Source organism: Schistocerca serialis, chromosome 1, assembly GCF_023864345.2.
Source record: "Schistocerca serialis cubense isolate TAMUIC-IGC-003099 chromosome 1, iqSchSeri2.2, whole genome shotgun sequence".
In the NCBI taxonomy this organism is placed as follows: Eukaryota; Metazoa; Arthropoda; class Insecta; order Orthoptera; family Acrididae; genus Schistocerca; species Schistocerca serialis.
In genome coordinates, this window is record NC_064638.1 from 220,332,178 (window position 1) to 220,346,145 (window position 13,968).

General features: G+C 34.6%; 1 protein-coding gene across 2 annotated transcripts in view; it reads right to left on the bottom strand.

Annotated features, from left to right (window-relative positions):
• LOC126466191 (ATP-dependent DNA helicase Q4) overlaps positions 1-13,662 on the bottom strand; it is a 153,453-nt gene extending 139,791 nt beyond the window's left edge. The window contains exons 1-2 of one of the 2 annotated variants that reach the window (XM_050096365.1): positions 13,616-13,630; positions 13,275-13,519 (exon numbers count right to left, since the gene is read on the bottom strand). In XM_050096365.1, the coding sequence (XP_049952322.1) occupies positions 13,275-13,385 (111 nt within the window). In that variant the 5' untranslated portion in view covers positions 13,386-13,519; positions 13,616-13,630. Of the gene's footprint in view, positions 1-13,274 lie in introns of both variants that reach the window. The other variant, XM_050096364.1, reaches the window with a different exon arrangement.
• Positions 13,663-13,968: the final 306 nt, after the last annotated feature.

Here is a 13,968-nt window from a genome sequence, read left to right on the forward strand (position 1 = left end):
CCTATTATTCTAGCACTATCCACATCAGTCACTAACAAATATGGGTACTGGCCTTATGGCCAAGCCAGCACAACAATAACTAACATCTTCAGAGTTACTGTAAACTATATGTTACGAATTTTTCCTGGTTATTAAAGAACACAGTTTTCTTTTTTACAATTTTTTTTCTAGACTTTGTTAAATTCTACGAGTTGTTCAGTTCCAGTGTGTCTGTTTTGGAAATCTTAACACTGTAGCAATAAGAAGAAGACCTTAAGCTGATGGGGAAATGAAACTGGCCTGTTTTTTGTGATAAATGAAAATAAAAGCATAGTGCTTCAAAAACTTCCAGTTTAGACAGAAAGACCTTACAGCATGGTGTAACACCTAATTATAATTCAGAACACGTTTCCTGTAGTGCTCAGAAAAGCCATTGGTCAATTATCTGAAAACGACAGATAATCATTATAGTTGAAGCCCAAAAACTGCTAGTTTGGAGAAGATGACAACATTTGGTAAAAATGATGTCTAATTAGTACAATATAAAACAAGCATCTTACGTCCGGCTGAGAGGTTTCTTTCTACACAAGCAGAATAAGTGTCACTGTGTAAACCCAAATCTACAATCATAAAAAGAGCTATTGCATTCAATGGGCCAACTGTTGTAGAGTTTTTTAAAAATATGAAAGAGCTGTAAACTAGACAAAAACTTAAAAAAAACTGACTTTAATGAATTTTGAATGTTGACAAAAACGAGGTACCAACAGTGTACGTACCTTGAAAAGCTATTGCTAAAAAGTATTCAGAAGTTACGTTTCGATATAGATGTACCTTGAAAATCTATTGCTAAAAAGTATTCAGAAGTTACTTTTGGATATGGATGTACCTTGGTAACTATTTTTTGTGATATATCTGCCATTGGAACCTCTAATTTTTTTCTATATCTAAGAGTGAGAGTACCTGATCTCACAACCAAAGATCCCACCTTCAGGATGTAGATTTGTTGCATATGCTAGAAGTTGGATGACCGACAAAAATTTTGAACTTTACCGAGGCCAGTTTTGAAGTACACTACATGTTCCAAAGAAAACTCTTAGTTAGTTATGTCAGACACCTGCGATCAACACTTAACTCTCACATAAATACGAAAGTAGCATCATATTTCTGAGTATTTCACCACTTATAAGTCTCTGGATGATGGAGTATTTGGCTCATTTAAGGTATCTTCAGTCAAGCATATAATGGATAGATACAAAGGGAATCCCAAAAGTGAGGTCTCCTATTTATTTATAAGTACATAGACCTGTTTATTTCTATAACAGTTTAAAACAGTTTACAGCTTGAACATTTAGCTATTTTTCGACATAATCACCATTTCTGTCGATGCATTTTTGTAGACGCTGTGTTAGTTTTTTCTTAACCTAGGGAACAGGTGATAGTCACTGGGTGCCAAGTCAGGACTATAGGGTGGGTGGGTGATTATGTTCCACTGAAACTGTTGCAGGAGAGCAACAGTTTGCCAAACGATGTGTGGGCGAGCGTTGTCATGGAGAATGTGTACATCCTTGCTCAACATTCCTCTTCTCCAGTTCTGAATTGCCCGTTTGAGTTTTTTCTGAGTCTCACAGTACCTGTAAGCATTAATTGTGGTCCCATCGATTCAGCTCCAAACGAGATGAAAAAAGAGGTTCATAACTTTCTGAACAGCACGGCAGCAAGCTGGTATGACATGGGCATACAAAAACTGCCACAGCGTCTACTAAAATGCATTGACAGAAATGGTGATTATGTTGAAAAACAGCTAAATGTTCAAGCTGTAAACTGATGTAAACCATTGTAGAAATAAATAGGTCTATGTACTTATAAAAAATAGGACATCTTACTTTTGGGATTACCCTCGTAGTGAGCAATCCTAGCCACCCTAAACAAGTTCAAGACATTTGGAACCAATAGAAAAACTTGTGTCCAATCAATGACAACACAAAACATATTAAATTGTATTTAAAATACTTGAATTTATTTTTTTAAGTCGTCATTATTTACTTATGTAATTGACTGTACAGTTGTGGTAGAAGCCCCTGACAAAAATGACACCTGTAGGCCTACTTCCTCTACACAGATTCTCATGCCTTCTGGCTCACCTTATCAGTCAGCAGAAGGTGTAAGTTTAACTGAATAGACCGTACACCCTTCTGCCTCACACTGAATTTCAGCTGGTACTAGTCCCGTATGTCATACTTCGCCTAGTGAAGGTCTGACATCTTCAATGCCTTCAGTTGTTTTTCTCAAAGTTATTAAACCTAGGAGAAAGTTTAGAGACAGAGGAAGAAAACCAGGAAACGCCCAAATTTTGACAGATATCTTCAACACTGAAAAACAAACAGAAGAGGAATTGCAGAAAAGAGCAGAATCAAAGGCTTAGGTTTTTTAAATATAAAATGTACAAAGGATGATAGTGACAGTAATTGTACAATTTAATTTTTGTGATTGTGACTGTGACCTAGAAGTATTTGAAAATGAAGTTCAGAACTACAAATGTGACATACGTGTTTTTCTCTCAGTGAAAATTTGGGACAAGCAGTCAAAGGCGCACTATGCAGAAAAAACAGTGGCGCACTAGGCAGAAAGAACACTTGCCAAAGAAGCCAAATAAAATTACAATGAAGTAAATGTTCTGAGACTGAAGGCTACAGGACACATATTTATACCCAGAAAATAAAGGTAAATCCAAAAAATGTTCAAATGTATGTGAATTCCTAAGAGACCAAACTGCTGAGGGCATAGGTCCTTTGACTTACACAGTACTTAAAATAACTTATGCTAAGAACACCACACACACTCATGCCCGAGGGAGGACTTGAACCTCCAGCAGGAGGGGCAGTGCTATCTGTGACATGGCACTTCAAAGCGCTTGGCAACGCCACGTGGCAGAATATATCCATTTCTCCATGCAGAACACTGTATTTAAATTATCTGTCTCAGAGAACACACGATGATAGCAGATGTGATCCACAAAACTACAACTCCATGTCTTTGACAGAGATTTATTGTGGACTCTTAGCAAATTTTCTTTGCTCAAACACAACAAGATTTCTGTAATGGAATAATCCTCTCCATGCCAAACAGCATTGATTCTGAAAACATTGACTATGTGAAACTCAAATTGCACTTTTCTCACGACATGCTGAAAGGCTTGGTTCAAGACAGTCTGGTAGATGCAGTATTTCTCGATTGCAAAAAAGCTTTTGACTCAGTAGCACCCCTATGCTTAACATCAAAAATATGATCCTATGGGTATCAAGCAAAATCTGTGGAAGGACTGGGGATTTTTTGCTATGGATAACACAGCAATTTGTCTTCGATGGACAATAATCAACAGGTGTGTGTGTGTGTGTGTGTGTGTGTGTGTGTGTGTGTGTGTCAGGGAAGTGTGTTGGGTCCCTTGCAACATTAACAATAGTCTCAGACAGATGATGCCATTATCTACAATGAAGTACAGTCCGAAAGAATCAGCACAAATATTCAGTCGGATTCTGATAACATTTCAAAGTGGCACAGATTTGGAAATGTGCTTCAAATGTTCAGAATCAAGTAGAATTGTGCACTTAAAAAATAAATAAATAAAGAAGCATAATTCTGTCACTGCAATACAAGCAAGTCACATGGAATCGGCCAACTCATGCAAATTCCTGGGTGTAGCGCTATGTAGGGACATGAAATGGAAGAATCACATAGCCTCAATCATAGATACACCAGGTAGCAGACTTCAGTTTATTGATAGAATACTAGGGAATTGCAATTAGTCTGCACAGGAGACTGCTTGCCCTATAACATTACCCAAGTGTGTGGGATTTCTAAGAAATGGGAATAACAGGGAAAATTGAACGTATACAGACAAGGGCAGAACAAACGGTCACACGTTTCTTGACCTGTTGGAGAGTGTCAACTGTATGAATATACTAAAACCCCTACATAATACTGCCACAGGGATTGTGAGTACCTGATTAGATTAATTATAGCATGCACAGAGGCATTTAAACTCATTCTTCCCGCGTTCCGTAGGTTAACGGCAAAAAGCCCTAATAACTGCTACAATGGGACATACCATCTGCCACACACTTCACACTGACTTGCGGAGTATGGATGCAGATGTAGATGTATTTAGTGTTAATAGACTACATAAAGGATAGCTCTTAAAACAAACTTTGATTTTTCCCTATTTATGATGTTAAGTAAAAGCAGACAGCAATTCAAGTTAACAACCTGCAGTAAATCTGTAGAAGCGTTAAAATTCGGAAATGCCTTAAATGTAAGCCGATATAAATGTAATTAAAAAAAATATAAAGTTAAATCTAGGTGGACAGGTTATTATAAACATTTCACAGCATCACAGTAACTGTCAAAACTACTTTCCACACATTTCTATCACATCACCCAACTTTGTGAAATTCTGCAAAATCTTATTTATTAAAAGTATGATTGGGTCATTCCATATCTAATCACACAATAAAAAATAAATTTTACACCCACCTCCTTAGATTTTCATGAAATTTGGCTCAAATGGTTCTAATACCATCCTGACAACACCGGCAACTGTATCTCTTATAATTTTTTTTTATAGATTTTTAAATTATGTTTTGCATTTTCCGAACCTTCGGAAATGGTAAATTTAATTTGTATTCAAAACTTTAAAATTGCTTATCTTAAAAACTCTTTTAGGTAACATCATGAATTTTTGCAGCAACTTTATTTATTATACATATTTGAAGATAAAAATGATACTATTAAAATATATTAATATTTTCTATGAAAAAATATATATGTATTTTTTCTTTTTTTTAACGGATGTTTTGTTTTATAAGAATTGCAATATCTAGAGTCTCAGACCTGATAGAATGCTCAAATTTGTTTTAATTTACTCTTAAACATATAGGCTACTTGATAAAACAAAAATAATGATGGCTTTTTAACATGTTTATTAATTATAGTAGATTACATTAGAATTATGTACAAAGATAGTGTACTTACGACACTTATGTATAACCCAACTGATTGCTTGAAACATTGAATTTTTTGAGTAATTTTGTCTTTTTAATAAACATTAATGCTGATTCAAACTGTTTTTCCACTTCATCCAAGAGCTTTTAGTTCTTTTGATACAGTCTTTTTGAAGTAATACATTCTTCCAGTGCCGCTTGATTGAGGTGCGTCTACTACATAGACTGTGTGCTCCAAAGGCACTATGCAAGAATCTTCTCTTTCAGGTCAACAAAAAGATGCAGCTGGTCCTGAAGGATGTAGAAATAGAATTTCTGCATCTTCTGTATCATTCAATATTGTTTTTACCAGTCCAAAGTACCAGTTACCATCATAATTTGCAGCCACGTAGCTATTTATTGATGGTTCAACACAAACTCAATCAGAAGAAGAATGGAAAGAAAAGACTAAGGAGGGTTTTACACTATCTGTAGTCCTAATTTCAAGGTTGTTTGTTGGAAGTGGTTTGAAGTTATGAAAACTTCTTGTTCCAGGAATGGTTCGGGTTGCTGAAAAAAGTTTTTCTAGTTTTAACCGTAGTAAATCATAATCTTTTTTGTCAATAAAGTGAAAATGAATGTTTTCAATATTTTTTTCACAAATCTTGTACACATCGATTGCTGTCATTATTTGTTCTTCGTCTGAAAGCTGTAGACTGGCTTTCCTTAAAATTCTTTTAATAGTTCCTCCTAGGCCATCACAAATTGACTTCCCATGACTTGTTGCAAAAAAAAGTGTGTTGGGCCTTCAAATTAAAGTTTCTCAAGTGTTCAGTCAAATTTTTAAAACTGTTTCTATTTTTGTAGTGCCCAGCACAACTATCTGTAAAGTAGTGAACTGAGTCAATGTCAGTATGATGTAATGACAGCCACTTTGTAATTTCTTTTTGTACAAAGTTAACAAAACCAGTGTCATGTTCTTGGTCATCACTAATAAAACAGTGGTTGGAAACAAAAACATTGTTTTCCTCATTTCTTAGAAAAACTCCAACTGGGTGTAGAGTACAACCACCTCTATTCCAGTGGTAACTTTGGATCTCATTTTGTATAACAAAGGAATAATTTTCACTGAAATCCATCACAATAATTGCTGTTTTGGGTGGTGGGTCTTCTTTCAATCTTTTAAAGGCTGCTGATTGGGATATTGCTATAAACGAGTGCGGGGTGAGCTTTTCCAATGACCTAACCAATAAAGAAATGTAGTCTTCAACACTGATAGACTGTTTGATCATTTCTGCCCTGTCTGTGTTAACCCACTGACTGATTACAATTTCTTCTTCTAAATCATAATCTTCACTTAGTTTTTCACTGAAGTACTCAGTTAGTGCAGTATTTGCAGGACAGCTGTCGCAATGATGTAGCATGCAGTTTTGGTTTTCCGTGTTGCACACAAGCATCTTAATTAGGTCTTTATAAGATTCTTCCATTTTCACAGCATCCAGTAATAGTTTAACATTCTGGTGGATACTGCATACACATACAGTGTGTGTGCCTGCAGCACCAGCAAGGACACACCATTTAGGTCTCAAGAAACAAAATTTTGAAAATCCTACTTCTACCTCGGGATTCTCCCATTTGAAAGAATAATAGAGTTCTCTCAAGTTACACAAAATGAGTCTTTTTTGCATGTACACATTTTTTTGAACACTTACTTTGTCTTTTGTTCCAGGTAGCACTAGGTAATTTCATTGATGAATTAAAGTCACCAAATCCAGTTGACATAATCTGCCTCTCTGAACACCATGTGACCACTAGTATAGGAACTAGGCCTAAGCACAATGAGAAACTCAGACAGGAGAGTACTGCAAATGTTAGAATAAGGAAAGGTTCTCATAAAAGTATAATTAAAAATAATGTAAGTATATTTCATCAAAATATTGGGAGTTTAAAGAATAAAGTAGATGAGCTTCTGGTTTGTTTAGAAGATTTAGAAGCTGAGAATGAAATAGATATACTATGCCTGTCTGAGCATCACATTGTTACTTATATGGATAAGGTAAATGTAAGTGGTTATAAGCTCTCTGCACATGTAATGAGAGAAAATATGGAGAAAAGAGGAGTTGCCATATATGTCAAAAGTTATCATTGTGCAAAAAGTATAGAAACAAAAAAGTTTTGTGTAGAGAAACAAATAGAAGCATGTGCCTGTGAGCTTAAATTAAATAAAGGCACATTTATAATTGTAACTGTATATAGGTCCCCATCAGGAAATTTTCACCTATTTCTGAAAAATTTGGACTCCTTGTTGTGCTATCTGTCAGACAGGGGGAAGCAAATTATTATTTGTGGAGACTTCAATGTAGATTCTCTGAAAGAGGGTAATAAGAAAAATGACCTTGAAGTATTACTCAGTTCTTTCAATTTGACACCCGTTATTGATTTTCCTACTCGGGTGGTAAAGGATAGCAGCTCACTGATAGATAACTTCTTTATAGACCAAGATAAGTTTAACCAGATAAATGCTCAGCCTGTTGAGAATGGTCTTTCTGATCACGGTGCACAGCTAGTTACAATATATGACATAGCTCCATTTAGCAATACTAAACAGTCCTCCAAAGTAGTACGTTCAGTCAACGATTTAACAATTGCAAATTTCAGGGAAAGCCTACAGCAGTTAGACTGGGATGAGGTGTACCGTGAACCTGATGCCAATTTAAAATATAATTTATTTCATGACATTTTTGTAAATGCATTTGAAAACTGCTTCCCCAAGAAAATAGTTAAATATACTCGTAAGAAACCTTGTAACAAACCATGGCTTACTAAGGGTATAAAAATATCTTGTAACCGGAAAAGGGAAATGTATCTGACAGCAAGAAAGAGTAGTGACCCAGAAATTATCAAAAATTATAAAAACTACTGTGTTATATTAAGAAACGTTATTAAAAAATCCAGGAGTATGTGTATCATGTCTGAAATCAGCAACTCTGATAATAAAATTAAAACAATTTGGAATATTATTAAAAGAGGAACAGGTCAACCAAGAGCACAGGAAGACAGTATTACCATCAAATTGAATGAAAACTTTACGAACAAAAAGTCAGAAGTTGAAAATATTTTTAATAATCATTTTCTAAATGTTGTGGATATAGTAGGATCCAGGTGTTCATTAGAAGATGCTAGGCTGTTAATGGAAGAGGCCATACCTATGCAATTTGATACAATTGAAATCTCACCCACTTCTCCCTCTGAAATTAGGAAAATAATAAACTTGCTTAAAAGCAAAAACTCACATGGAATTGATGGCATTTCCAGCAAAATACTAAAAGCTTGTTCTCAACAGATAAGTAAGATTCTCAGCCACCTGTGTAATAGCTCTCTGGAACAGGGCATTTTCCCTGATAGACTGAAATATGCTATTGTTATACCTTTGCATAAAAAGGGGGATAGATCTGATGTCAACAATTACCGTCCAATCTCCCTTCTAACAGCTTTATCCAAAAATTTTGAGAAAGTAATGTATTCAAGAGTAGCTTCACATATCTGTAAAAATGAAGTACTAACAAAATGTCAGTTTGGTTTCCAGAAAGGTTTTTCAACAGAAAATGCCGTATATGCTTTCACCAGTCAAATTTTGAATGATCTGAATAACCGAACACCTCCCATTGGGATTTTTTGTGATCTCTCAAAGGCTTTTGATTGTGTAAATCATGAAATTCTGCTAGACAAGCTCAAGTATTGTGGCATGAGTGGGACAGTGCACAAATGGTTTAATTCATACCTAACTGGAAGAGTGCAGAAAGTTGAAATAAGTAGTTCTCGTAACATGCAAAGATCAGCACATTCCTCAAACTGGGGAACTATCAAGAATGGGGTTCCAAAAGGGTCAGTCTTGGGTCCTATGTTGTTCTTATTATATATTAATGACTTGCCATTCTATATTCATGAAGAGGCAAAGTTAGTTCTCTTTCCTGATGATACAAGTATAGTAATCACACCTGAGAAACAAGAATTAACTGATGAAATTGTCAATACTGTCTTTCAGAAAATTACTAAGTGGTTCCTTGTAAACAGACTCTCACTGAATTTTGATAAGACACAGTACATACAGTTCCGTACAGTAAATGATATGACGCCATTAATAAATATAGACCTTAATCAGAAGCATATAGCTAAGGTAGAATATTCCAAATTTTTAGGTATGTCCATTGATGAGAGATTAAATTGGAAGAAACACATTGATGATCTGCTGAAACGTTTGAGTTCAGCTACTTACGCAATAAGGGTCATTGCAAATTTTGGTGATAAACATCTTAGTAAATTAGCTTACTACGCCTATTTTCACTCATTGCTTTCATATGGCATCATATTTTGGGGTAATTCATCACTGAGGAATAAAGTATTTATTGCACAGAAGCGTGTAATCAGAATAATAGCTGGAGTCCACCCAAGATCATCCTGCAGACATTTATTTAAGGATCTAGGGATATTCACAATAGCTTCTCAGTATATATACTCTCTTATAAAATTTGTTATTAACAACCAAACCCAATTCAAAAGTAATAGCAGTGTGCATAACTACAATACTAGGAGAAAGGACGATCTTCACTATTCAAGATTAAATCTAACTTTGGCACAGAAAGAGGTGAATTATACTGGCACTAAAGTCTTTGGTCACTTACCAAATAGTATCAAAAGTCTGACAGATAACCAACAAGTATTTAAGAAGAAATTAAAAGAATTTCTGAATGACAACTCCTTCTACTCCAGAGAAGAATTTTTAGATATAAATTAAGAAAAAAAATATAAAAAAATAAAAATAAAAAAAAATAAAAATAAAAAACACAAAAAATAAAGTTGTTATATTAACTTAAGTATGTTGTTAAATTAACCTAATTATGTCATGTATTGGAAAATTCGACTCATTCCACATCATTACGAAATATCGTATTCATGATCCATGGAACTAGCATTAATCTAATCTAATCATCCTTTTCATAAAATTCTGTTACAAGTCTTACTGTATTTTCAGAAAGAGTTTTACCTTTTTTTGGACCAGGAGTTTCCAAAATATCCTTTTCAGATTTTAGCTTTCTAGCTTGTTGCACCATGTACTCACTTACATTAAATTCTTTCATCACTTTATTTCGACTTCAAGAATCTGGAGCCAAGGTCAGAATCTGGATTTTTCTAGACCTCCCAACAGATGAAATCTTCTCTTTCATAAGAGAAATCATTACATCAAAATCCTTTGCTTTCTCAACCACACTTGTATCTTCTTCGTCATCATCAGAACTTGGTGCATCATATTTTAATGCTTTTGAAACCGCCTTTCTTGCAGTCTTTTCAATACTGCTAACCTTCCTTTTAAAATAAGACCCTTTACTTTGTTCTGACAAGCCATGAAGCTTTATCGGTGTTAAACCTAAATTATCAAGAGCAATGATTGTTTGTACAAGGGATTCATTTCTGGATTCCAACGATTCCAATTCAACCATGACTTCATCATCTGTTTCACTTTCATTGACTTCAACTCTTAATTTTTCCTCACAAAAGTTACGGCATGTTGAGCAAAGCTTTTGTCCAGGCTTTATGCTAATATTTTTTGTCAATAATTGTTTAGAAAGATCCAAGCCTACACTTCTCAACGATTTTTTGATGGGATTTTTTTGTGTTTTTTTAGTGGGTCTACACATGTTGTTTGATACTTTTCAAAAACAGTTAAAAAGTAGTAGCTGTGGTGTGAACATATATTCTTAAATTCACACAGATTAATTCCAGATCGTAAGTGGATCAAATCTTTTTCTTCCTCACTCAATTCAGATACCGGTTGTAACTTATTTGAAGGTGTGTAGGTTGTTTGAAAACAGTCAGATTTTTTAAATAACCCTACGCTACAGGTTTGAATATCTGACATACTGATTTCACTTTTGGTCTGACTACTATTCTGGTTACTTTTATAGGATATCAGAAAAGAATCTCTGTAAACTAAGTAACAGTACTTACTGAAAGTTCGAATAAACTTAATAAAATACTATCCAAGCACTATTTAACACTGTAATAATTTTTTACTTCAAAACACAGGAGTAACAAAACAAAATCCAAGCGTACATTGTTACTCCATGAAGACAAAAACTTATTTTCGGTGTCTAAGTCACTTGGTACTTTTTATTTTTAAAATATAATTAATATTATTTTAAAAATTAGATAACTATTAAACAGGTTAAAAAGCCAACATAATTGTTCTTTTATCTAATAGCCTATACAATTAAGAGTATTTTAAAACAAATTTGAGCTTTCTATCAGGTCTGAGACTCTAGATATTGCAGTTTTTGTAAAACTAAAATAGCTATAAAAAAAATTAAAATAAATAAATACAAAAACTTGTAATTTTTTTTCATTTGGAAGATTTTAATATATATTTACGGCAATTTTTTTTAACATTTAGATATAATACACATACTTATTCCAAAATTTCATACTGATATTTTGGGTAGTTTTTGATATACAAATTTTTTTAGTTGTGAGGACACGTTTAAGCTACGATTTCCGACTGCTGAAACAACGCCAAATCTAAAAACTTTAAAAATTTATATAAAAAAAATAACTATAAGATATAGAGCAAAAAAATTTTACAAGTGCTTTCAGGATGATAAAAGAAGTAATTGTACCAAGTTTCATCAAAATCTGATATGGTTGGTGTCAAGGCCTGGGTGACTTGACATGGAATGACCCGATTACAACAATACACTTCATTTCAATGTAAAACTGGATTATGATCACCAGAAAGGCACATTTAGTAATAGATTAAGATATCGGACGAAGTCCTTCCTCAGATGTACACAAAGTCACACCCCCCCCCCTCCTCCCCCATGTCAATTTTGACTGCACAGATCAAATTAATGTAACAATACCAGATGTCGGTGCCATCCCATGACGTACCGGCAGTGTGGCATGTGACATCAGAACGTAAGCATGCAAACAGAGAGAGAAAATAACACAATTTTTTTTGCATCTATATTATCTGACTACACCACATGGTGATCACTTCTTCTTTCATATCAAAGATAAACAGTGATGTAGGCTTTACAGCACAGCACATCATCTTCCAAAGCCTAACAAAGAACAATAGACTTTTCAAATTGAAACATGTAATGGAGCCTTCCCCCCCTCATTATTTTTAATGGAAGGTGCCAATGAATTGTAGTTGACCTTTTCGTTATTTATACACTGGTATGTTGAGGCAGTGAAACAATTAGCATTATATGCTAGTTCAACAAAAAATCATAATTCGAAGTACCAATGTGTCTACTCATTCCAAATAACACATGCTTTGTTGGAATATATATCACTAACTTAGGCTTCACTTTCATAGATTATGCCTGTGTGTGTGTGTGTGTGTGTGTGTGGAATTGCTAATGAAAAATTGAACTGGTAAATACAGGTTAGTTTGAACATAATTAAGTGACTGGGTTTGGCTCGAGGGATGCAATACAATCTTTCTCAATAGAAATTATCATCAGTACTCATACAAACCAGTAGGCTGTAAGAAGCAGTGAAATTTTGCTGTAAATCACAATATATTATTGTATATGTTAAAGGAATATCTATCTCCTGCAATTAAATACTTAGATTTCATATGACAAAGCTATGATACCTAATGTAAAGAAAGCAAATTAATGAGAAGAATTCTATATCAGAAGCAGCTACCAGGATTTCTCTCTACAACTGATAAGACAACAATTCGTTGGTGTCTGTACGGCAGTAACTTCATGTTACACAAGATTATGGCTCTAAACCTCATTGGAAGGTCATCATTGTCATTTACCATCCACCGATGTATTAGAAAGCCACACTGTAATCCAACATTACAATAGGATTAAGTATAAACTGTTAAGATACAAACGTGATAGAGGCTGTTGTATTGCATTCACTCCACTTAAAACTGATGAGGACTCATCTTGAACATCAAATTGCTTTGGGCTAATCAGCACATGTAGCAAAATATTTTCACATAAAATAATGTAAAGAGGGTACACCTACTAACTTGAGAACTAGAGTTACAATTAAATTTTCGCATTTATAGAATCCCCCAATGTTCGTATCTCAATTGCATCTTCACTCAAACCAACACATTTAAATGTCCCACGAGTATTAAAGTCTTCGGCATTTGTACAAAAACCTATACATATTGTATGAAAATGGATTATCAAAACTACAATGGCTTGCTTGATAGTTCTGCTTCCTTCTAGAACTGCAACGCTTTTCACTTATAACAAATTAATCAGAACTGAAAACTGACATAACTGCTGGACTAACCTTCGTAGGATTACATCCATTTTTCTTCACAAACTCACTTTCCCAGAGCCTCACTTGCCGCTTTGATTTTTGATATTTAGACTGGAAGCCTGGATCGTCTAACAAACCCATTTTTCTGGCACTAATATGTGTTATTACACAACTAACTTTTCATGTGTACACACTTATTCTATTTACGTTACTTCGCCACTTCCCGCGTTTCACACCACGCCACAGAGGCACAGGTAATCACGCACATCTGACAGCTGTGAAATAATATTAAGAACTCTTAAGAATATGCAGCAGTAGTTGATTGACTTCGTTCCTATTTGCAGAATTGCAACATAAAAAACAATCCAAACCCGTATCTCGCAGGAAGCGAAAGTTTTAAGTTAACTACTTTTGCACAAAATTTGTTAACTTTCGATATATACCGCGTTGATTTGAAAAGTCGACTGTCGCATGGTTATACGAGTCGCGTCGAGGTATCGATTTTCAGTTGTTGTCAGGTAGTGACATCTGGTTTAATACTTCGCGAGATTTCAAGATGGCAAAAGTTGTTACAGGGTGGTGTGTGCAATGAGGGTTTTGTATTGTTTATGAGTGTAGTTGAATGGATTGACCATGGCGGAGTATAATATAGACATATCAAAGCTTCCTGAAGACGTCAGGGACAAACTAGCAGAGCTGGATTTGGAACTATCTGAAGGTAATG